The sequence below is a fragment of the Macrobrachium rosenbergii genome, chromosome 22 (assembly GCF_040412425.1).
Source record: "Macrobrachium rosenbergii isolate ZJJX-2024 chromosome 22, ASM4041242v1, whole genome shotgun sequence".
NCBI classification, from domain to species: domain Eukaryota; kingdom Metazoa; phylum Arthropoda; class Malacostraca; order Decapoda; family Palaemonidae; genus Macrobrachium; species Macrobrachium rosenbergii.
The window spans coordinates 23,760,678-23,787,248 of NC_089762.1; the positions used below are offsets into that span (position 1 = coordinate 23,760,678).

The window sequence follows — 26,571 nt, forward strand, 5'->3', positions numbered from 1 at the left end:
AACATTGATCGCTATGACTGCAATTTATAATACAAAAGCCATATTTACAATATATTTGACAATATTATTGGATACAGTGAATTAACTCTTGCATAACATTTTTCTTCTGAAAAGATGCATATTTTCTTCATTCGGGGAACAAAAGAAGTCACAGGAGCAAGATCGGGTGAATAGGGAGGTGGGTAAGTGTGGTCATGCCATTCTTGGTCAGAAACTGTCTCACACTCAAGGCAGTGTCTGGTGACGTTTTTATAATACGACCTGTGAATACAGAGTACAGTATAATGTAGGCTATCCTACACCCGTCTTGCTGTATGTTCCCCGAATGAAGAAAGCCCTAAAGGAAACCATAGTGTAAGAGCTTCAAAGAAAACTAATTCTTGTTATTCAAAGAGTTTCTTGCTTTGCATTGAATTATCATAAGTCACTTTGCTATGAACCTCCAGAATTAGCTGATATTAATAACATTTTAAAAGATGCTATACTGTGTATTTATAATACGACCTGTATAGAATATACTGTATGTACCATAGTGTAGGCTAAGCTAATAAGCTCAATTTCTCTTTGCATTGAATTATCATAAGTCATTTGTGAACCTCCAGATTAGCTGATATTAATAATTACTATACCTGATGTATAGAGTATACTTTATAGTGTAAGCTATGCTACCATATATGTATACATGGTTTTGATGTATTTGTTCAGAGATACGTTTTGGTATTTCTTACTTTTTTCCAACAAACGATTGTTTCTTTGGGAACCGAACTCCATCGTAAGTAGAATAATACCTGTATGAGCATTTTTAGTTTGTTTTGTGTCTGTTTGAACTATCAAAATAGGCAGTTCTAAGTGTTTTTAGAAGGGTTCTAAGTATTCACAGGTGTGGTACGCATCCCCCGTGAATATGGGGGGTTTACTGTACCCTGAAAAGACTTAAGCATGTCAGATATTCAAGGACACATGAAGTGTCGAGTCCATGTGAGCTTCCGCATACTTCTTCGTTGAGGCTGCGCCAGGTGTATTCTAGGCCAAGGGAAGCTTCATTGAGTCCACACCCCACCTCTTCGAGAGTGAGGAAAGAGTTGGTGAATCCTCAAGAGACAGTAGACCGTAGAGTTTCCTCAGGGCCGCAGTTAGTGTCAATGACGCGTGAGTCTTTGAGTGGTACACTAGGGGACAGGTCACACTTCTCCTGTGTTGGAAGGTAAGTGGTTAAAGGGTTCTTGCCCTCCTGTGTCAACCGGATTTTCTCAGTCGGATCTTGAGAGGGACCGATCTCAGTTCAAGTATTTGTCAAAGTGGATTAGTAGAATTTTAGCACTGGGTCTTACAAGACCACCTGGTTCTGAGGCTTCCTCCGTTGTCACAGATGAGGAAGACTTGACTTGTTTAGGCCCAGCTCTTCCTCTCAACGTTCTCCTTCTCCTACTTTAACCTTGGATAAGGAAGAGGAACACTTAGAATCGGTCACCTCAGGTTTCAGGAACTGGTTCAGTGTTTGGACAGATAGCCACAGTTCTTTTCAGTGGAGCATTCCAATACTGCTCGCTCTCTAAGAGCTTCCAGGTTGGGGTCTGATTATTCTCCTCTCCCTTCATTTAGGCTATCAGACTCTGTACATGGGAGATTTGGTTTTATTGCTAAGGTTTTGCCTAAGAAGGTCTCTAAAGGATCCACTCTTTTGTCTCCCTTCCTTCATGCTAGGAAGTCACTAGTATCGGATAGGGGAGTTTCTCCCCTTTTCTCCTGATCCGGCAGTGGATGGTGCTTTTTTTGTCCATGATTTTTCCAACTAAGAAAGATGCTATTGTGTCAGGTAGGCTGCATTTCTCTATTCCAGAGGCTGAGAATATTTATGAGAGTTTGACCAGTGCTATCGAAGCTATGTCCTTCAGTGAAATTGTACTGAACACAGCTGAATAGTGTTTGAAGGAGTTTGGTGAACTTCTTTCTCCTTTGGCCAGGGATCCTTTTGTTAAGGTCTCAGTGTTTTTTGCTTCCCTAGACAAGGCATTTCTTGATGTGATAGGGGAGCTATCCCATGTGTTGAGCAACCTTAAAGTTTGCAGAAGGGAGCAGCTTTGCTCTCTGCTGGCTCCTTCAGGCTCCCCATAGTAAACAGTCTTTAATTTCAGCACATCCTTTTAGGAAGATTATTGACAAACAACTGTCTGTGTCTATAGCCTTGCAGACTGAGAAGACAGAATAGGTCTTTTATCCATCAGTCCCAAGCTTCTAACAGGAAGTCTCCTGTGTCTTCCTCTTCTTCTTTTAAATGTCCTTCGGGCAATGCTACATCCTTTACTAGGTCTTTCTTTCCAAGTGCTGGAAGGAGGAAAGTATCCTTTCGCCAGCAAAGTTTCAAATCCTGTTTTGCAAGGGAAGGAAAGTTTATCTCCTCTTATAACAAAAATCCAGTCTAATAAATAATAGCTCTTTGAGCCCTCAGGTACCTGCAGGGGCCAGGTTAGGCCTCTTTGCTGAAGTTTTGGAATGCCTAGGGGTAGACACTTCGGTAGCGAAAGTAATTTTGGAAGGCTATTGCATTCCTTTCAGGAGTTCACCTCCTCTATCAAACCAGCCTATAGCCTTTCAGTCATACAAAGGCAACCCAGAGAAGAGAAGGTCTTGAGTTAGGAAGTCTCTTCTCTGTTAGAGAAGACATCTACAGTTTAGAGGAAGTATTGGCTACTTTGCCAGGTTTTTACAACAGGCTATTCCTAGTTCCAAAGGCAACGAGGTTGGACGCCTGTCTTGGACGTATCCAAGCTTAACCTCTATGTCCAATTGTCCCCTTCTTCCATGGAGTTAGCTTCCATGATCTTAGCCGCCTTGGAGAAAGAGGCATAGACATTTACGGTAGACATGAAAGACGCGTACTTTCATGTCCCTATTCACCAATGTTCAAGAAAGTTCCTATGCTTTGTCTTTGGGGGAGAGACTTACCAATTTCGAGCTCTTTGTTTCTGACTAAGTTCCAAACCCCAGGTTTTCACTAGGGTCTTATCCTCCTTTGTGAAATGGCCTCACTTACTAGGAGTAAAGATACTTCTGTACCTGGATGATTGGATTATCATTGCAAAGTCCAGGGAGGATTGCCTGAGGGCAAGAGAGCTAGTTCTGGGCTTAGTGAAAGCCCTAGGGTTACTGATAAACGTAGCGAAGCCTTCACTGGAACCATCTCAAAGAGTGACCTACCTGGGCATAGTGGTAGATTCTGTTCTTTTCAAGATTTTTCCTACACATGCTCGAGTAGACAATCTCTTGTCAATCACAAGCGATTTGCCTCCTTAGGAAGCATGCCAGCCAAATGCTGGCTGTCTCTGTTAGGTCACATGTCTTCTCTAGAGAAGTTAGTCCCAGGTGCTCAACTGCGGATGAGACTATTTTAGTTGCACTTGAGGGGGCACTGGCACAGAGTCACAGCCAATCCACAAGTTAGTGCCCTGGGACCCAGATCTGTTCCCTTACCTTCATTGGTGGATGTCTGAAGGGATAATGTTTTCTGGGAAGTCTGTAAGAGTCCACAAGCCCAGACCTCTCTGTCTTCAGACACCTCAGACAAGGGCTGGGGTATAGTTACGGGGAATCAGGTCTCTTCCGGAGTATGGTCGCCAGTCGAAAAAACTCTGCACATAAACTGCAAGGAGTTGTTGGCTATCCAGAAGGGGCTGCAGAAGGTGGAAATTGCAGTGACCAACAAAGTAATTTCTGTCTTCTCAGACAACTCAACGTCTGTCGTATCTAAGAAGACAAAGGGGCACGAAGTCAGAAACATTAGTAGACATCACCATGGATTTACTCCTCTGGATGGAGGAGAGGAGTTTTGCCCTAATGCCCCAGTTTGTATCTGGCCAATTGAATGTTCTGGCAGACATGCTAAGGCCTTATTCTGTTTTGAGTATTGTTGGGGAAAGACAACTGGCTGTGGAGAGTATGTATCCTAACAAGTCCAGGCCACTGAAAGTGTCTGCTGGGTGTAAGGTAGGATTTGTTCTTATATATTAGAGTCTTGTGCTTGGAGCCTGTCAACTACTACTCTTAGGCTTTGTAAGTACTCTTCTCTGGTAGGCCCGCAGACTAGCCAATCGTCTAGATAGACTACCAGTTGAATTTCTTCTTTTTTGATTTCCTGGACAACTACTGCTGTTAATTTTTTAAAGATTCTTGGGGCAATGTTTAACCAAAAGGGCCATGACCTTGAATGTGTATGTTACCTTTCCCTATCTGGAACCCTAAGAAGGAGCAGAAGGGGACAGCGATAGGGACATGTCAATACTGTATGCGTCTTTCAGGTCTATAGAAATGGTCCAGGTCCCTTGTGGAATGATTGAATGTGCTTGGACAACAGTAGTCATCCGGAAACTGTGGCAAACTATGTATTTGCTCAATTTCGGTAGCTCGAGGATCACTCTCTGTTTGGAGGAATCCTTCTTGGTGGTGAATATATGAATGCTTCCCTATGGCTCCTTTTAAAAGGGCCTTCTGCATGTAATCTTTCAAAAAGGGGTCTGGTTCTTGGAAAAAACCCCTTTGAAGGTGGTGGAGGAAGAATGAGACCATTTCCACCCTAAACCATTTAGGATAATACTGTGTCCCGAAGGGGAGGACTTCCATTGTATGTGATGCTGTAGAAGACAACTCCTGACCATACCACTCTTATTGGGCTCCACCTTTTCATTGCCTTTAATAGGCATTCCAGGAGTTGCTTTTCCTTTATCCGGTATGAGTGTCTTTGCCCGCTTTGAAAGGGATCCTTTTGGGAAACTTTCCAAGGAGTAACATATTGGAGTCCACCTGTTTCCATTCCAGCCTTTATGCCACACTAGAAAATCATAGATTGCTTCCCATAGAGTCTGCATAAATGTTTTGGTTACAGGAGCAAACATTGTTCTAGAGGATTCTGGAAGCCTTCTAAAGAAACTTCCAGCATACTAGTAGAGGTTGTGATATTGAGGAGGTGGAGCCTTGCATGAAATTCAACCAAGGCTGTCCCCTCTGAGATTTTTCCCATAGGGGTCCCAAACTGTTGAGCAGCCATGTCCAGAGGGAGCTTTTTCCTATCAAAAGGAAGGACAAGTAGAATTATCAGACACTAGGATGACAGAGACAAATGGCTTTAATTCTGCCATTGGCTCTCATTTCCCAGTTACCATAAACTGAAAATTTGCCTTCACATGATTAATTGTTTTAAAAGTGAATGGACAGAGGCTGGGGCTATCCAGTAAGCATATTGGGTCTTATCTAAAATAGATGTAAAACTTCATTTTCCATTGACCTGATAAAAGGTCCTCTTCTATTCATTTCAATGCTATATTCATAGGCAGGATAACCATCTTCTTTGGCGGTTTCTCAAGACCTACTGAAGGAGGGACTTACAGTAGCACCATTCAGTATTAGGAAATGCTGCCCTGTCCCAAAATTTTACATGTTGAACTTCAGTCATGGTTTCCCTTTCATTAATAAGGTATTAAACAATAAGGTATTTACCATCAGGAGAGAAGATACGTGTCGAGGCATTGTGCCAAGGATTATCAGTATCATCAGGGGCGATTTCTGGAGCCTCTGCTGTCCTTTGATTCGAAGTTTCCTAGCCTGAACGGGCCTTATTATTGCTACCAGTTGGAGCTCTAAACCCAGACTCTGCCCGGGCAGGCTGTGTAGCTACTTTATTCTTTTGCTTAAAGGCTGAGAACTTCTTACATCTTATATTTAATTCAGTGTCCAGGACTGACCTGAATTCCTGTTTGGAATGATGGGTAATGTCTCTGATATATTGATGCTCAGTAGCAAAGACATCCTTGATACTGTTCATAATTTCCTCATGGAAATCAGCAAATGCAACAAGCACCAGTTCCCTATTAGGGGAGCTTGTGCAAACTGATTGTGCCAGGCAGTTGTACTGCAACTCCTCGACAACCAAAGAACATCATTGTTTTAAAATTGAACACAATTGCAAGTTGGTTACGACTTTACATAACTATATGAACAGTTAGGCTTACTACTAGTCAAAAAGAAAGTAGCCCAGCATATCTATTAAGTAGCCCAGATGGATCCTATTAGGATTCCGAACTACTAAGGGTTACACACCAAAGGTCTTTAAGAACACCATTGTTTTAAAAGTATTACTTCAATATAATTAACATTGTTTGTCAGCTAGCAAAGATGGTACCATAAACAAAACTTAACTCTCGTAATTCCCGCCCTGCGGGAGGCACTGGCTCCCAAATTCAGCAGAATACATTATCAGTTCCCAAATTCAGCAAAATATATTATCAGTTAATTTTTCAAAAAAATTTTCACTGGGACTTAACCCTATGCACTTAGCTTGCTTCATAGTTTGGTTCTTCCATGACGACCAAGTACGATCTTGGAGCACTTATACATACACCAATTCTAGGTGCATCCTCATATTACAAAGACCAAAAGAATACAGTAATGGGAAATTGGTTGGTGCATGTTATGGAGCCCTTTAGGGACCATGAGAGTAACTCCTTTGAGGACGAACAGTGATTATGCTATCAAAAAGCTAAATGATAGAGGGTAAGCACAGTAAACCCCTATTCGCGTTCTCACGATTTGCAGACTCACCGATTCATGGGATTTTCTGTGGAACGTATATATAAATTATTTGTGAAAAATTCGGCAATTTGCGGACTTTCTCGTCAGGAAATATTCACTAAATAGTGTATTTTGATGTTATTTTCATGACCCAAATTCGTTTTTTTATGATAAAAAAATTATTTACTAATTTTCAAATATCTTTATTAATAATAATAATAATAATAATAATAATAATAATAATAGTAATAATAATAATAATAATAATAATACTGTAAGATTAAATATACATAACTCAAGGAGGGAGAGAAACTGGTTTTCTCCCCTCCATTCAGGATGGACCTGGACCTCATTAAAGCGAATATAGATGCTCAGAACTGATACTATTGAAGTATTAAAATTATATTAAAATACTATTGAAATTACAGTAAAATGATATACTGTATAAGTGTTTCAGGATGATACTATAAACATTTTTAGAGGGTACATTTTATGATAAAATAATGATTTACAGTACGTACTAATTTTCAAATATTAACATTAAGTTTAATAAGATTAAATAATAACATTAAATAAAAATAATAATTCTCTCTCTCTCTCTCTCTCTCTCTCTCTCTCTCTCTCTCTCTCTCTCTCTCTCTCTCTCTCTCTCATTTAGATGAGAGAATTTTTCCATGTAATATGTACGTATGTTTCTTTTGTACGATAAATGAATGATTTACCTAATATACGTGCTAATTTTCAAATAATAATAATAATAATAATAATTTTTCCATGCATGTATGTAGTAAATTTTTTAACATTTTAAACAGACAAATAGTGATTCCCAGTCTTTTTATGCTTGACTTGAGAAAGGAGGGGAGAGGGTAAATGTCAATTTACTTGACAGTTTGACATATTGGCTGGAGGAAGGGAATGTTGCCCTCAGAAGCTCAAAGATTTCTCAATCTTTTGACATTGTCTCAGGAAAAGATAAGGTTTTAAAATGTGTAATAAAGGTATTACATCTTGGGAAGACAAAAAACAAATTTTTTGTTGTCAGAGAGATTAAAGAAGATGATTCATTCTCTCTCTCTCTCTCTCTCTCTCTCTCTCTCTCTCTCTCTCTCTCTCTCTCTCTCTCTCTCTCTCTCAGGAAAAGATACTGTTTGTGTGTGTGTGTGTGTGTGTTTCGTAGTGTTTTAAAAATGTGTAATAAAGGTATTACATCTTCGGAAGACAAAAAACAAACCAAATTTTTTTGTTGTCAGAGAGATTAAAGAGATGAACACTCTCTCTCTCTCTCTCTCTCTCTCTCTCTCTCTCTCTCTCTCTCCAGCCAGCCTTGTTGAATATAAGTCGAAGTGATAACTTTCTTTCTCTCTGCTTTGGCTGGAAGGCTTAGAAGTACGTGTGTACATTATATATTTTTAAGGGTACTAATGTTTAAGATGACATTTTGAAAGAAATTAATAGTGTAATTTCAAAGATTAATACAGTAATAGGATGATAATTTAAGGTATATTTGATGTAGGTTGATACTTTAAGTATACATTTGGTATTTGAACTTTCAATATAGGCAGTTAAGCAATTTTAGCTGGGGAGTAGCAAGTATTCATGAATTTTAACTATTCATGGGGGGGGGGCAGGTCTGGAATGCATCCCCCACGAATACGGGGGGTTTACTGTACCTAAAAAATTGCTTTTATCATAAAAATCATTATTTTTAAAAATACAGTTGTCCTCCCAGTATTCGCAGGGGATGCACACCACAACCACCAGCAAATACCGAAAGCCCCCTAAAAATGCTTATAACTGCCTATTTTAATAGTTCAAACACCAAATATACCTTAAATTACAATCCTAAAACATTTAGTCATGAAAATAATATGAAAATATGACAAGTTTTTAAGATAATTTGTATTTTTCGTAACATATACAAACCAAGGTCTTTTCATACGGGATTAACTTTCAGCAAGCTGGAAATCCGGCCATTAAACTTTTGCAACATGGTTATGGTAATAGCACCACCAAGTTGGTGTGCATTCAGTTCTACACAGTTTACCTTTTGGCCCAGGTAAGAGAATGAGGGGTGGTAGGAGGTGGGTCCTTTATGTAAAGACCTCAAGTTTGTATGTTAGGAAAAATACAAAGTACTTTAAAAATTTGTAATATGTTCCTACACAAATACAAACCCTCGGTCTTTACATATGGGAAACTTACTTTTGGAGGGAGGATTCCGAATAAATCTCTGAACTGACTGGTAGTTTGGCTCACATGGGTACTCTCTTCCTGGTCATGAAAGAGCAAAGGAAGGAGACCATACCTCTGATCTATTGAACAAGAGAAATGTTCAGTCGCCTGACTTCTGGGCATTTCGAATTAAAGGAATGTACAGTAATATCCTTGACTCGAAAAGGTTTGGATGAACCCACAGTGTCGGAGACTATAAAGCTAAGAATAACCAAGTGGTTTGCTCATAGTTAGTCCCTCTTTCCCCTTGCTAGAGAGGAGGAAGGATTTGCATCTACTTTTCCCCTTGCTAGAGAGGAGGAAGGATTTGCATCTACTAATCCAAATGGAGCTAGATTATAGATCACCTACATGCACACCCGTCCAGCACGTGACAGCTTGTTCACCGTTCCTCTGCCCATTGGAAGAGGAAGGAAGACAGGAGAAAGGGAGGAGGCCAGTCCCACACACACCTCCTTGCAACCGCACACCTTAGGCGAGATGCAACCTATCCCTCAAGAGCTGGGTAAACTACATTACTTGTTGAGCATCCACCACAGGATCCAAGGAAAAGGAGTCCAAGGACCTATGGGCAATGTCGCAAGGTGAAAGGAAATGAAATACAGTAATGTGATCTGCACAATCACATTCCATCCTAGTACTTGACCAACAAGTTCTTCCTGAACGCAAAGGACAGACCCATGCCCCTGGCCTCGAAAAATCTGACCCAAAACCTATTGATGTCCATGAGGAAGCTGCAGGGTACTCTCATTTGATCATCTCACTAGTCAGAGAAATGACAATTTGGACACCGTTTCTCAGCTAACTTGAAGCTAACGAATGAGTTGTTGGCATTGGGCTGAAAGTCTAGTCTTTACAGAGGCAACATAGACATCATGCTGTCATTGGAACCACAGTACCATAGAAGTGGAATGATCCATCTCACTGATCACTTTGAAACATGTAGAATGGTGAAAGGCGTAAGCTTTCAGATGTAAATGGATACCAAAGATGTCTTGCTTTATTCAAGGGTGCAAGAGGACAGAATAGCACAGCGCCAGCTTCAGTAAGTTGAGAAAAGGACTATTATCAAGGTTCTTCAGAGTGAATGAATTTCCAGAAGTCAAGGTGCCAAGATTAACTGTCCTTATCTCCTGACTTCAGCGAAGGAATTGTTTTAATTACTACATCCATGTTGCATGGGATGTGTCTGGTTGGCTACGTACTGAATGTTCTTCTGTCTGCTTGTGTACATGCACTGCAGTAGAGTAAATAAAAGGATGCTAGGATCTTTTGTTGACCATGGCACTACCGTGGTGTCATTGCTATCACACCGAGGAGTGTCTATCTTTGGATCTTGAGACTCTTGAAAGTCTAAAAAGAACTGTGCTTAAGTTTCAAGAAAGGAAGTGTAGGAGCCTGTTGCCCTGGTCAATGTTTCGAAGAATGAATCCCTGGAGGAGGATAGTGTAACCATGGCACTACCTTGGTGCAATTGCTATCAGAGGAGCTTATTCCTACCCTGAGACTACTGAATCTGCCTTAAAATCCACATGACATTCTCTCCCTCTCAAGTTGTTGATCAACTGGTAATTACAGCAGCAGCAGCTACTGCTTACATCTCCCACTCCTCTCAGGGGAAATGTAACTACATCGAGTCAAAAGAAATGGAGCTCCTAGACACCACTTCTTGACTGAGTAGAAACCAAAAACAAGTTGGAACTTAGTTTGGAGGTGCTGTTGATCTCCAGATGAATCAGGCAGAACAATGGGAAGTTGTAAGCCCAAGACTTGAATCATGGATGCAAAACATGTCTCCTAGGCGCCAACAGCATCCGAAGTTTCTAGGTCACTTATTCAAGTACAGACTAGTCCCAACATTTCTAACCATAGATACGAAAAACGTCTCCTAGACGTCAACAGATTCCAGTGCTCCAGGAGGTCACCTATTCAGGTACTGACTGACCCAATCACTGCTAACTTCGCTGATTGGACGAGAAGCGATATTTTCAAAGTGGCATGGTCAGTGGCTGTTATGTCCATGGTCTGTAGAGACAGCCGAATAGCAACAGCTTCGGAGTGTCAAGATTGAAGGACTAATCGACCCTCTTCCTTGATCTAACAATTCTTCAAAACATCGAGGTGTTAATACCAATTGCCACTAACACTGACCCAAATTACCAAACTTGTCTGTCATACATCTATCATCTTGGAAGTGTCTGGTTGACCGCTGTGCTGAGTGTGCTACTGCAAACCCATGCACCCACACCATCAAGGCTAGTTTGGTTTAATACCCAACCTAACCTAACCCAACCTAGTTCCTTGAAGAGCACATTGATGCCATGAAACAAGAAGTCCCAGGATATTGAAGTGCAGGCTTGGTAAGGTTAGGCTAGAACTAGTTAGGCTAGGCTAAGTTAGGTTAAGTACCCAACCAAACCTAACCCAACCTACTCCCTTGAGGAGTAGATGACTACTCTGGTTGATGCCATGAGACAAGGGGCCTGATGAATGAAAAACAAGCATTTGCATCAAGCAAAAGCTTGTAAGAAAAAGCAAAAGCTCAAGTAGCAAAAGCTTAGGCAAAAAGTAATTGCTTAAAATCTTATGGATAAATTATCACCATTTGCTACCTTTTGCTTAATGGATTTCGAGCTTGTGCTTAGGAACCCAGCCACGTGGGACTTGTGTTTTAGACATTCTTGATGGGCCCAACTCACCGGTAAATAAATGTAGAAGCTCATTGAGTTTTCTGGTTAGTTTTGCTTTGATTACCATTTGTTTCAGGCAGAGCGAGTTTAATGTGAATGCAATATGGAACAACACAATTATAAATACAGTAATCCATGGAATAAGTGCCTCTTAGGTATCCTCCTTAGCTCTGAATCAAATCATGTTTTAAAAAATTCATAGGAGTGTTATTTCTTCTTCCTCATTATACATACTACTAGAGGATGTGAATACTTACTATGTGTGATTTTAAAACAGCACGTGCCCCGACTGATTATGTGACGACAAAAACTCCAGTATCACTTTACAGTTATGTCGGTAATGGGAAATAAAAGTATTCGTGATACTGTACATGTAGTTGTAGTCAAGGACTGCTGCAGTTGTCATTATAGTAGAAATATTAGTAGTTCTTTTATCTGCTGCTTGGCTTGAATATTTTATGAACGCTGATAAAGTGATACATACCTACACACACACACACACACATGTAATATATATATGTATGTATATACAGTAACACCCCGAACTTGCGTGATTCGAGTTGCGCGAATTCACAGACACACAAACTTTTCATTGGAACCTAACTAATTATCTTACACAAGTTTTTCACAGACATGCGAAGATTTGCGAATACTGAGAAACCCTGCAAAAGTTTTTGTTTAATTTTTTATGGAATTTATAAGTTTTCAAGATTTAATGTGTAAATTGAATATTAATTATTAAAAGCAATAATTTTCTCTCTCTCTCTCTCTCTCTCTCTCTCTCTCTCTCTCTCTCTCTCTCTCTCTCTCTCTCTCTCTCTCTCTTGTACTAAGCTCTTCATTGGGAAAGTCGGTAGAGCTGCGGACTGTCACTCGATGGGCCGGAGTTCAATTCCCCGGCCGGCTGATGAAGAGTTAGAGGAATTTATTTCTGGTGATAGAAATTCATTTCTCGCTATAATGCAGTTTGGATTCCACAACAAGGTTTTGGTCCCGTTGCTAAGTAACCAAATGGTTCTTAGCCACGTAAAAAAAGTCTAATCCTTCGGGCCAGCCCTAGGAGAGCTGTTAATCAGCTCAGTGGTCTGGTAAAACTAAGGTGTACTTAACTTTCTCTCTTTTACTGAGATGAGAGAATTCTTATGGTACATGTATATGTTTATTTTTAGTCAAAGGGAGCCGCGAGAGCCTCATGCAGTTACGTCTGCCTAAGGCAGTGCCCCGGCTAAATCCCTCATTAGAGAACTTATAGCACATGGTTGGCACGTATTCATTCCGGTTAACGAAAGCTTGTCACTATTGTGATAGGATATCAGGTCTCGGGGGGTCTGCACTTTGACTCCCTATCCGCCACATTGATGAATCAATTCATGGCTAAACATCTCCACTGGTTACACCTTTCCATTTGCGCTTCCGTGGCTAGTTCGAATGAATCGGGTCAAAACGCGACTACGCATCTACTGCGCATGCGCATATTGCCAACCCAATGTTTTTCTAGCCGCGCTTTTTGGTGTGTCTGGTAAAATCTTTTCCGTCGTAATTTGAAGGATTTCAACTTTATTTGGCATGGAGTCTTCATCTCAGTCACGTTTTGTTTTGTATGATAAATAAATTTTTTACCTAATAATAAGTACTAATTTTCAAATAATAATAATAATAATAATAAAACTATAATTACAAAATTTGTAAGTGATACGTACTTTAAACAAATTCTTTCCCTCATCTTTTGAGAAGCGGCTCGAATGCAAAGCTGTCAGACATGTCACTATAACAAGACAAGAAAGGGGAATGTTGCTGATTAGTGGGTCAAAGATTTCTTATGTAACTCTCTCTCTCTCTCTCTCTCTCTCTCTCTCTCTCTCTCTCTCTCTCTCTCTCTCTCTCTCTCTCTCTCTCTCTCTCTCTCTCTCTCTCTCTCTGTGTTTGTAATAATTCATAAAAAATTTCACTCTCTTAAGTAAGGACAACTGTTATCTCTCTCTCTCTCTCTCTCTCTCTCTCTCTCTCTCTCTCTCCCTCTCTCTCTCCCTCTCTCTCTCTCTCTCTCTCTCTCTCTCTGTGTCTGTAATAATTCATAAAACATTTCACTTTCTTAAGTAAGGAAGCTGTTATCTCTCTCTCTCTCTCTCTCTCTCTCTCTCTCTCTCTCTCTCTCTCTCTCTCTCTCTCTCTCTCTCTCTCTCTCTCTCTCTCTCTCTCTCTTACATAATACCTATGTATTGCTGTTTCTCTGTGTGTCTTTACCTGTACAGTAGATAATTTTAAATGGATCTAATTTTACCCGTACTGTCTACAAACTGTAAATGTGCTGTTCTAAAACATAGAGCATTTCAGAACAAGAGAAAGAGACAGAATAAAGACGTTTTAAAAATGGGGTTGAGAAGACTTCTAAAACAGATTGGTGGAAGGGGGGGGAGAGATAAATAGTACACTATCCTTCACACACTCCTATATTCTTACATGAACCATTTATTTCTTTTTTCTAACGGTAATGTGTTAAGCTAACTTTTAAATGAAAATTACGGTAACTGTAATTTCATGTAAAAGTTAATTTCATACTGAATTTCCGTCTTTTGATATCTAACGTAAGAGTAACTTTCTCTCTCTCTCTCTCTCTCTCTCTCTCTCTCTCTCTCTCTCTCTCTCTCTCACATAGTTAGCACTCACACATTTTTACAACTTATTATTTCTCTGTACGTCTTTACTTGTACAGTAGATAGTTTAAATTGATCTAATTTTACCTGTACCGTCTACGAAGTGTAAATGCGCCATGTGTGGCAAATATGTTCTAAAACACAGAGACATAATAACTAAGAGCTGTATTAATCAAAATAAAAAATCCTGTTTGTTCATGAAAAAGCATTTCAGAACAAAATAAAAAATCCTGTTTGTTCATGAAAAAGCATTTCAGAACAAAGAGAAAGGAGACAGAATAAAGTAGTTTTTAAAAACGAGGTTGAGAAGACTTCTAAAAATAGATTGGTGGAAATGGGGAGAGAGAGAAATAGTATACTAATCTTCAAACCCTCCTATATTTTTACGTCAACCATTTATTTCTTTTTTTTTAAGGGTAATGTATTAAGCTAACTTTTAAATGAAATTACAGTAACTTTAATTTCATTTAAAAGTTAATTTAATACTGAATTTCCATCTTTTGATGTCTAACGTAAGAACAACTTGTCTCTCACTCTCTCTGTCTCCATAATAATTCATAAATAATTTAACCCCTCTCTCTCTCTCTCTCTCTCTCTCTCTCTCTCTCTCTCTCTCTCTCTCTCTCTCTCTCTCTCTCTCTCTCTCTCTCTCTCTCTCTCTCTCTCTTTTCTCCATAATAATGGATAAATAATTTCCCTCTCTTAAGTAAGGACAACCATTATCTCTCTCTCTCTCTCTCTCTCTCTCTCTCTCTCTCTCTCTCTCTCTCTCTCTCTCTCTCTCTCTCTCTCTCTCATTCATAGTTAGTGCCCACACATTTTTACAACTTATTATTTCTTTGTACGTCATTACCTGCACAGTAGATAGATTAAATTGATCTAATTTTACCTGTACCGTCTGCGAAGTGTAAATGCACTAGTGTAGCAAATACCTTTCAAAACAGAGACATAATAACTAAGAGTTGTATTAGTCCAAATAAAAAATAGTGTTTGTTCATGAAAAAGCATTTCAGAACAAAGAGAAAGAGACGTAGAATAAAGAAGTTATTAAAAAGAGGTTGAGAAGACTTCTAGAAATATATCGGTCGGAAGGGGAGAGAGACAGAAATTCTCTTCCAACTCTCTATTTTTATGGCAACTATTCATATCTTTTTATAAGGGTAATGTATTAAGCTAACTTTTGAATGAAATTACAGTAACTTTAGTTTCATTTAAAAGTTAGCTTAATAATTTGGGAGCATGATTAGGGTCATATTTAGTGTTTAAACTTTAGAAATAAAGCATTTATTAGCATTTTTAGAGACTGTGCCAAACTTACACAAAAATTGAGTTTTCCTTTTACGAATTTAACAAAAATCTGCCATCGTTTGAGGTTCAAGCACCTTGTGAGCTCTCCTAAACTTTTTTAAGGAATTACTTAAATGCATAAGCAATTACTAGGTTTTATTCATAGGAAATGAAGCAGTTGCTGATCATTTCTAAGCATTTGCTTGAACTTAAGTATCAGCTGTAAGCATTTGCTACTAGCAGAAGCATTTGCTTGTTGTACTCATTGGAAGTGAAGCAATTGTTGTAAAATCCAAGTAAAAGCATTTGCTTGACATTTTACTGCATTCATCAGGCCAAAGAAGTTCTAGAATATTGAATTGCAGGTCTAGTAAGGTTAGGCTAGGCTAACTTAGGTTAAGTACCCAACCTAACCTAGCCCAACCTAACCTTTTGATGTGTACGTAAATGCCCTTCGGTTGATGCTTTGAGGCACAAAGTGTCTCTGGAGGAGAAGTGTGTACAACACCCCAAGGGGATAGTACTTGTATAACATTAGGCTAAGTCCTCTCACCTCTCAGAGGGGATGGGAAGGAATGGGGAGGCCTTGTCAAAGACCAGGACCCCTCTTTCTATCTTCAAGAATTAGGCTTCATGCTTGTGCTAAGAAGAGTAGTATTGCAGAAGAGGACACTGAAGCTGTTTTGCCGAGGAGTAGGCCTGATCTGTAGATCTGCGGAGCTAGAAAATAATTCTGATCGCACAAGGAAAAACCCTGCACAATCAGGATTGACTGACTCCTGTTTCAGAAACGTAGGACGGTATGGTTCTACAGAATTTCATTGTGAACAAAACCAACCTATAGTCGAAAACCTGTGCTGATGAACTGTAACTACCTTGGCTCAGGGAGTTAAAGGTTAAAATTAGCATAGGAATAATCAAGAGTCAAGGTTTGATTGTGAACCATGAAACAGAGATTTCTTCCTACCTGTAAAATGTCGCAGTCTCTGGCTGAACACAAGTGAAAAACTGTCAGTTCAATTCACGCAGTGACGTCCGTAGGGGTCTGATAGAACGAATTCATTCGTTTGGTTGTAGGTGTTATTGGAATGGACGTTGGATACTATGATGAAAATGACCAATGAAGGTCGTAACTTATGTCGGAAACGTCCGGAAGAGCGATCCATTCGTTCTAATACGTTGGCTGTTTGTTTGGTGATTTGGGCAGTTACTGAAAACGGAGGCTGACCACTACTGATGAATAAGACCCCATCAACTCGTATGTAAATGGTATGGTAACTTCCTTGGCCGTTATCAGATGATCAAGCTAAAACACGTACACGAGCGAAAGGCATTGCACAGACGTGCTGTTGATGCACTTGAACGTGTAATAATGTGAGTGTGTGTTCCACAGAAAAATCCGCAAATAACTGAGGCTGCAAATGCTGAACTGCGAATAAGCGGGGGTCGACTGTAATATTGATTTTTCATACGAACTCATTATTTTTAAATAACCTTATTTCATTTGCTAAAAAGGAATCCTGGAAGTTTGAGCCTTTGATAAAATAAGAAAAGAAAACATTAATCAGTTGGTACTTTTGCATGCCTGCAGGGGAATTCACCAGTCTGGGGCAACTTTTCCTCATTCTCAGTTTGTCGTGTTTGTGAGAAACAAGAATACTAGGGTTGTGAGGAAACTCACTTTAAAAGTAATGGTAATATATGAGAACTTAGTTTTGTTTTTAGAAATTTTGTTTAATATGAATGAATCCCAGTAAAGGTGGGATGGGCCAAGGTGCTGAAACCACTGAGTTGGTTGAAAATGATCTGTAAATCTACTAAGAAGTCTTACAGAATTTATAAATACTGTAATCAGAACTCTTTAACTTTTCAAGCAAGGCATTGTAATTGAGAGATTAAAGCTCTTTTATATGAAAAGTAATTGTAAGAGGTCTGTAAATTGTATTCTTTAAATGAAATGTGCACAACTCAATCCAGACCCATCAGGGAATGTTGTGAGTGGGAGTCCCATATTGCCTTAAAGTCGTCCTGGTAAAGATCATGTAGCAGGAGACAGAATGTGCCCATTTAGTAGGATACAGAGCTAAGTAAACTTGGGGAACTGTGCAGGGAATTATTAAATGGATAAGTAGTGGACAGTTAGGAAGAAGATGAAGAGAATTTTTTAGAGATGGGAACTTATGTTTTTGAAAATTAGCCAATTATAGGAAAGTGTTAAAGTGAATCTCAGTTCTTGAAAATTTTCAATCGATACAATATAATGCAAATGAACTCATATCACTGAGAAACCTTGAACAATTACATAATTAAAGCCAAGAGTACAGTAGAATTCATGTTTTTCATATAGTTCAGAAAACTTGGTTAATTAAAGCCAAGTGTACAGTATAATTCAAGTTTATCACACAGCTCAGAAAATTTGGTTATTTGATAATGTTTATAATTATTCCCATTTCAAAAGCATTATGGCTATCTGGAAGAATTCCAGACAGTTTGGAACAAAGACTTTGATCTGCTTCAGACTGTTTCATTCTGTTCGGGCTCTGAGATGATGCCAATTGGTCATCTCAGGCGACTGATGTCACAAGGTTTACCTTCTCATGTAAGGCTCCTGTGCTAGTTTTATGCATCACTGAGAAAATTGAAGGAGTTGAAACAGATCAGTCAGTTTTATGAAGCTTTTGGCTACCTGTGATAGGAGTACAGTCATACCCCAAACTTACGCAAGGTTAGGTTCTTAGCATTTGCAAATGTTCGTATGTCTGTGAAAAACTTGTGTATGACAATTAGTTAGGTTCCAATGAAAAGTTTGTGTGTGAATTCGCGCAACTCAAATCGCGCAAGTTTGGAGTATTACTGTATACTGTAATTTTAGTCTTAAAAAACCAAGTGAGGATTGTTGTTCATCTTTAACTTACTACAGAATTCACATTGTTGTGTGGGAGTTCCTAAAAAGAGTAAGGTTTATCTGCTGTGTGTGAGTCCCTAACAAGAGTGAAATTTATTTGTACAGTACTTAATGTAAGAATTATACAGTCCTTTCGTATTCCAAAATGGCTTCTACTTGTGAAAAGTTTTTTGGGGTAATGAGAATCTATGTCCATAAGGTATTTGGTATCCCTGAAAAGACTGAATTTCAGAAGAAATGTTGGAAGGTGATAAAAAGAATAAGTTGATGGAGGAGTACCAGAGCTGTTTGTCTTAAAAATGAGTGTGCATTATCATTTTATCTATACATTCTGTAAGCATAAAGTTTTCTTGTTCCTTCCCTATTAAGGCACTTTGCATCTCAGTGTTGGTAGAGAACTGGAGCCAGTTATCAGCAGGAATAAGAATTAGAGTATAAATCAACTTATCCACACTACAATATCAGAAAAAAACTGAGTTCATGACCACAGTTTTCAAGTACAACTAGTGGGAAGGGGTGAAAAGCTTAAGTTAACTGAGCTGGGCCAAATGTCCAATATGTTGAATCCTAGACAGTGTTCTGAAGCAAACACCATCCCAGGACTGCTCATAGGGAAGATTTCAAGTGAAGGTAGAAATTGCTTCCACCACAACTAGTATCAGAGCCCTCTTAAATACGAAATTTGTCTAAATTGTCTAATGGTACTTATAAGTAACTATGCTAGTGTATCGGGTGATGAGCCACAAATGACGTACAAGGGAATAGATTTAGAATTTTTTGTATTGCAGTTTGATTTTCTTTTAAATGTGTAACTAGCATCTTTTCTGGATGATAATGTATAAGCAAAGACTCATAATCCTTTTATTTTGCAATTCTTTCCAGTGGTCTATTTCACTGACTTGAAGTAACAAATCTAACCATATTTTTTTTATTGCAGGAAGTCATCCAAAAAACGTCAAGATTCGTTTACGAGAAAATAATTCATACGAAGTAGTTTCAACGAATTCATTAACTGAAGAAGATCAATTTGAAAATGATAAAGCAGAGACAGAAGAGCTTCTTGATCATGGTATTGATGAAGACAATGACAGAGGGGGTGATGAGGCATCTCTTGAAAAATTTCAGAAACGTCAAAAGATGATGGAGGAACAAAACAGGAGGAGAAGAGAAATTCTGTCAAAGGCCATCGCTGATAGGTAATTGTTGTTTATCTTTGCTTTCTACATGAAACATGGTAAAGTTAAGAGTAGGATATTTAGGTGTTGTTAACAACAAATGCCCATTGTTTAACAGTTTCCAGACATAGACTTAGTTGATGACACTCCACTCAAACTAAAAACTTTCAAATCACTAGGTGTGGAGTTTAAAAATACCACTTCAGATTGGAGTTTTACAGGATTATTCAGCCTTTAATTGGGTCTAAATTGATATATGTTAATTTTTTCAACATACAACAAAGTATCAAGTCTATGCAAAAACCAAGAAAGAGAGACACGCAGGAGTTTTATTACTTTTCCCTCTGTTGAAATTTTTTTGTATGTACATGATTCACTGCCTAGGTAATGAAACATGAAATTGACAGAAACTGCTTAATGGAGAAAAAAGAATGAAGTAATTTCAATGAAAATAACTAAAAATAATGTTACAACAATGATTTAAAATAGTAGTCTGCGTTTGTTTGAAAGCATATGAATCCTACTTAATTAAACCTGGACTATAAGGGAATTAATGCTGTCTTAACTGAGGTTTTACTGTTTGACTGCTAAACTTGCATATGTACACAGTAATCCCTAATGATGGAAAGGATATGGTTGTAGTTCCTCTGTTTTCAAAAGATGCCCAAGCACAATCATAATGTATATAGTACAAGGAAAGTAAGTGCTGCAGTGCATGCATTGACAAGGCTAATTTAAAATGCATGAGAGAAATGAAAAGCTCTAAGTAGATCAAATTAAAGTACTGGGTCTCCATAGTAATTCCTACACCCTGATAAGTAGCGAATGATAAGTAACATTCCCTCCTAACTCCAGTCATGAATTGCTGAATACTGTACTACCAACTGCGGGATGTCTCACCTAGAGCAGTTGAGATAAGAATCTTCCCACACCCATCTTGGTCTGGTAGTAGATGCTGTCCATCCTCTAAAGAAATCCAGTGACGAGTCCATTTTTACAAACTTCTACTGTAGTTATGGATTATTTTTTTCATACCTGTAATTCATTTTCCACTAAGAATCAATTATGTAATAAATATTCTTTCACTCTGGTAAATATTTTCCACAAGAGGGAGCTCCAGTATTCACTGTCTCATACATAATTGCTGATTCACTCACCAGATTACCCAAAAGTGTATTTGTTAGCTTCAGTATTTAACAGCCTTTATCTTCACATTTGGTACCCTTTCAGAGTAAAAATGATATTTGAACTCATTATTCTCAGGATAATCAAATAGCTTACTGATTATCCCCAGTGCACTTTGAATTATTATTGAGAAAAGGTAGAGCATTTGCACAAAGTGGTCATGGACACCTTTGATCTTTTTAAAAAACACAGTAGCACCTCAGTTAAACAGACATCTTGGGGTCTGGCCACAATAAATAAAAAAATCTGTTAAGTATCTCAGGTATTATTTTTCCTCACAACCTTTCCAGGTTGAATGTGGGCTGAAACCTGCCTCCTGAGGAGTTGACCCCACCCCCCCATGTGTTCTTAGGAATACAATACTGTACAACACACTTTTCATTATCCTTACTCTTTTGGAGCAATCCTGGATTGAAGTTTGTGCTTTCAATCCTCTCCAGGTTTTTCCTGAGGTCATCTGGGAGTTTTCCTAGTGCTCCCAAGGTGATGGATACTAATTCTCCTTTGGTATACCATAGTCTTCTGACCTCAATCTGTAGATCTTGGTACCTCTCTGTTTTTCTCTTACATCATTGCCCCAGATTACCTTGATGTTTTTGTTGTCTGACACTTTCTGGTTACCACTCGTCTCCACGTGGTTGGCTGTTTTCTTTGCAGATCTTCCAATGAAGGCCTTGGCAAGTGTGTCATTTTTTTTCATTTTGATCTAATGCTAGGCAATAATTAATGGTATAGTTAATGTTCTCCATAATCTGTTGACATTTTTGCCAAATAGGGGGTGTGAGTAAATGGTCATTCTAATGTATTTTGTGCATATCACATACATAGTGCTTGCAGTTTCCTTATGCAGTCCCCTGGTCAGCCATCTCCAGCTACTTCCTGAGTTTACCTCTGGTACATGCCATGCATATGTTTCTCCATTTCTCCTTTCTTTGGCTTGTTATCCCTTCCTTATACTTGTCAGGCTCGTCTTGACAAAGATGAGTTTTTCATTTAAGATGTTTTCTGCCATTCACCTTGACTGTACTAAAGATACTGTACTGCCTAATTGTTCTGTACTCAGTATTGTTACAATCACTCACATTCTGTATTCCTCTTCCACCTTTTCTTCTTGGAAAATAGAAACTTTCCACATTTGCTCTCAGATGCAGTGCATTATTGTTCTGTGTTTTGTTTGTCTGTTCATATTTTATGGGTCTTAATTTATCTTGTGTACTGTTCTCCACTATGTCATACTACTGTACTGGCACAGGCCATGTATGAATTACCTTCACAATGTTTCCGTCATTGAGCTTGGACTGTAGTATACAAGTTCTATATTTCCATAATCCTGGAGAAGTAGCATTCCATTATTGTTGTGTTGTTGTTGTTGTAAGAATACCCTCTTTAAGACATACTTCATTGAAATGATTGGCACTCTTGTACTGTGCTTCCTCATCTCAGCATGTAGAAGTTTTTTATACCAGCAGGTAGATCATAAAGAAGCTGACTGAAGTTCATTAATTAACCTGTTGCTTTGGTAGTCAACATTACCATTTACAAAGGGTGAATGGCACCAGGGGTACATACGTTATATTTATACCGTGAAAAGGGTTTGCAAAAATGGGATTCAGTTTTTGATGGGTTATCACAGCCAGGGAGCTCTCCTGTTGGCTATAAGTCTGGCAGAGTGTTGTAGGTGCTGATTGGCTGGTGCAAGGGGGCTCATGCTTGCAGAGATCATGGAAGAGGGCTGCTGTTGAGTTATCACAGAGCTGCGCCTCATTGTTCTCTTGGTGGTGGTTGGAAGAAGGAGGTCTCTAGGGGATGGTGAGTGTTGGTTTCCATTGAAGAATGGTGAGGTCCTCATTGTGGCAGAGGCAGCTGTGGTCCATGTATCCGTCCGTAATCATAGTGTTCCTTATGGTTTGCTGGCACTGGGGGCTACTGCCGTGTTCCCTTGTGTAGTGTTGATATACTGTCCCTTCATGTAGGTGGATTGCGATCTTCTTGGAGAGTCAAGTCATGGCCATACCAATGTAAGAGTAGCATCCATCTGGTAGCCCACTCTCATCTTCATTGGATCCCGGCTAACAGCAGGGCTATTCTTCATGAGGTATAGGCAGTCCTCTTAACCTTATAGTAGACCCTAAGGTCAACCATTTTGTCTTCATCAGTGCAAGTTACATGAGCCCTGATGATGTTTTTCAGGGCTTCCTCATTCATCGTGTAACATAGCTAGTGTAGGTCTGAACAAAATGTGGACAGTAACTTGGAGTATAGGAAATACAAACCTTGTGGAGTTACTTTCAACTAACAGGATTTCTGTCTCATAAATATAAATCCTTAATTGTCCTTGAGAGACATGGGTTCTGCTTCTTAATGTCAGTCCCAGTGCACTTTCTTACTAATCCTGCAGATGTCAATTAGTTAATCCTGGAATTTTCAGCGGCTTAGTCCTTCCCACCAAATTGAATTCAGGTTGGTTATATTAATATGTATGTGATAAGACAGTGTAAATTTGTTGAAGAAAATTAATTTTTTTCATACAAACCCAGTAGTACTGTACTTGTAATGGAAGCTCTTACCTCCCTTCCTTGCTAGTTTCTCACTGCTTTTGGAACAGACAGTATGAATAATGACACATGGAACTGCTTGAGAGCCAGGGATCTGCCTACACATGCACAGTACTCCCAGCTGACTTCAATTTTCTTTCTTTTTAAGAGGGACCTAAGTATCTGGGACAATTTTTAAGCACAAAAGCTCTAGTTATGAGTAAGAAAAATTGATTTTGTTGTATATGCTATATCCTATGCAGTGAATGTGTATTATAAGGTAAAATCTTCTTGAAGATTACATTTCACTTGGCATTAAATTTTCTTTTGTTTTGTAGGAGTCGCCGCACCCAGTCAGAAGCACAAAAATTGAAGCAGATACAGTCTGAATTAGCCAAGTTGGATACCCTTCTTTCTACTGATGTTTCTATTCTAAGAGATCAAATAGAGGTTGCCAGTTTAGAATTTAATGAGGCCCAGTAAGTACTGTTTTGCCTTATACTTGTGCAGACACAAATGTGTTTTACAAATCTTCATGCAGTACAGTACAGTACTGTATTCTGTTGTGGTTGGTCATTACAAATCATTTCTCTCGTAACAACTCCTTGTATGTTGTTTCTTACAGATTGTACTCATAAATAATGATTGGGTATTTATGACAAGCCTGTGGGATTACAAACAGTGAAAAAGCACCCTACTTTGTCTTAGAGCTGACTGAAACATTTTGAATTATGTTATCGTAACTTCCCACCCACGTTGAATATCAGTATGCCTTTTGTAATTTCTCCTCTCTGCCTGTATTATTATTAGTGTTCCATTGCAAAGATGATGATGATAACCATGCAATTTTTAGAGCCACACAATTGTGGACACATGCATAAATGTAAGAAAAGACCCCTTTAAATGGAATTTTCATATGAAAATAAAAAAAAAGTTCCCTCTACTGTGATTGAAAATGTGACATGAGAAAATCATAGCCTGCTGCTATTTTTGTTTATTTGCCACTGATGACCTTAATTTTTTTAGAATAAACATCATTAGGATGCAATTTATTATTGAAAGAAATGTAAATTTTACATGTACAACAGTGTGTGTAAGGTACACTGAAGGCAGTTCCTTCTTATGGGATCATTGACTCTTGATTTTCATGTTTATTGAAAAGTTAATAATTTATTTATGGGCCAATATGTCAGATTGTCAGTCAGATCTACTACACTAGCAATATGACCTGAACTTTTTATATTCTTACTCTTGTCATTTGAGTTGACAACATGACCAACTTGCAAAAGCTGGATGTCCTTATTTATGTGATACAGTAGTGATAATTTTGTCTCCATAATTCATTTAGTGCTTCAGAAATTTTAGTTACAAAAATGGTTAATTCTTTATTTCTCAAGAAGTCCTGCATAGAAACTATAATGGCGAAGTATTTCTTATTCTTATCATACTTTTCAGGAAACGTTATGACAAGGCAGAGAAGGAATTTATTGATGCCAAATTGCAATTGTTTAATAAGCTAGAGAAAAAAGAATTACTTACAGAACATTTGTGCCGGATCATTGAAGCCAATGAATTAAGGAAAGCAAATAAATTGTCTGAGCTAATGGCAAAACTCGAAATGGTAGATGGTGTAAATGAAATGACCGAGGATGCCACAGAAGAGGTAAGCAGATAGAAAGAATGTTTTGTTTGTACTTGACAGTTTTTGGACACTTACACTTTTATAGATTGGAACATGACATTCTCATTCCAAGCTTTGTATTTTTATTGCATTAAATTTTGTGTTAGGAAAACAGACTTCCTTCTAAACCTAAAATAAACAAATATACTGTATACTGTATATGCGGTGGCTCCTTGGCATACAAATTTAACTTGTTCCAAATTCCAATTTGTATATCGAAATGTTCGTATATCAATCCGAATATTCCCATAAGGAATAATGGGAATTCAATTAATTTGTTCCACACTCATGAATTTCCCCCATACCCGCCCTTTGTACCCATTTTAATACAATTATTTTAAGCGCAAGCGGAATACATAGTTTAATGATAACCATGTTCAACATAGTAAATCAAAGAATAAAGCATTTTACAATAAAATTCAACACAAAAGATGAACAAAATCATATGTCACTGGAGTGACGCACAGTTAACTTGAGATAGAGGGAGGAAGTGTTTATACTGTTGAGGAGAGGAGGAGAATAGACAGTAAAAATAGTACTGTTCATACATAAAAGCAACAATAATTCACATAAAAAAAATAAAAGGGAATTTCAAATAAACTTAACATAATGATACAATTTAAAAACAATTAAATGCAATAGTGTCTTACTTGAGCAACTTTTCAGGACTGTGCTGAGTGAGACAGTAGAGAGGAGAGGAGAGGGAGGGGATGGTGGTGTGTTATTGGGTGGGAGACGGGGGTCTGCTTCCTACTGACTTCCCAGCCGGGGCTCAGATGATTTTTCTCATCCACTACATTTCACCCATTTCTTTCACTTGCACTCAGTTCGCCCGAATCACGTCTTCTTTGTAACAGTAAAATACCTATCAAGTGACCCTTGCTTTTTACAATTTTTTAGCACTGTAAAAGTAACTTGTCCCCACGTCACGAAACACACTGGCACCGCGTTCAGCTTCTGCGCACCGTGGATTGTTTGTTTAAACGATTTCCTTTCGAAAAATTATTTGATCTCTTTCCTTTTCGTACTTGCATTCTTTACTTATTACTTATTTGTTTGCAAAATCCTCATGTTTATTGGATTATAATTTTAAATTCTGCCATTTGCCAACAGTAAGTTGATGTGTTGTGGCATAATTAATCTCCTTGCACTGAAGATCCAAGTGTAAAACACACTTTGACAATCATACACGTGTGAGGGATTGTTTTCACATCTGCCGGACACTGATTACTCTCTCTCTCTCTCTCTCTCTCTCTCTCTCTCTCTCTCTCTCTCTCTCTCTCTCTCTCTCTCTCTCTCTCTCTCTCTCTCTCTTTAACATACACACACAGACACACAATGAGACAAACACACACTATCAGTTCCTTTGATTACCCTTGCAAAATGTAAATAAAATTGATTTTATCAACCTTTGCCTGCTGCGACCATTTCTGTTATCTTGAGGGGATCCTGTCTCTCATCCCTCATTCCCAGCCAGCCATGTGCCATTTTTCACCAAACAAAATTCTCAGCCAGTACCATTACCAAGAATTATAAGCAGAAGAAAAAATGGTAAAAAGGTCTTTCCATGATCTTAAAACTTTTGTTCACATTAAAAGATGAACAAGATCAACAATAAACAATCATTAAATTACAAAAGTAATGGAATGTTTAAAATCAAAATTAGT

General features: G+C 38.5%; 2 protein-coding genes across 2 annotated transcripts in view; one reads left to right on the plus strand and one right to left on the minus strand.

Moving 5' to 3' along the window:
- The window catches only part of LOC136850660 (phospholysine phosphohistidine inorganic pyrophosphate phosphatase-like), a 136,959-nt gene that overhangs the window by 65,579 nt on the left and 44,809 nt on the right, over positions 1-26,571 (minus strand). The window lies entirely within an intron of this gene.
- Gorab (Golgin, RAB6 interacting) overlaps positions 1-26,571 on the plus strand; it is a 43,372-nt gene that overhangs the window by 14,579 nt on the left and 2,222 nt on the right. The window contains exons 4-6 of the mRNA XM_067124416.1: positions 19,267-19,525; positions 23,562-23,702; positions 24,679-24,886. Of these exons, the coding sequence (XP_066980517.1) occupies positions 19,267-19,525; positions 23,562-23,702; positions 24,679-24,886 (608 nt within the window). The remainder of the gene's footprint in view (positions 1-19,266; positions 19,526-23,561; positions 23,703-24,678; positions 24,887-26,571) is intronic.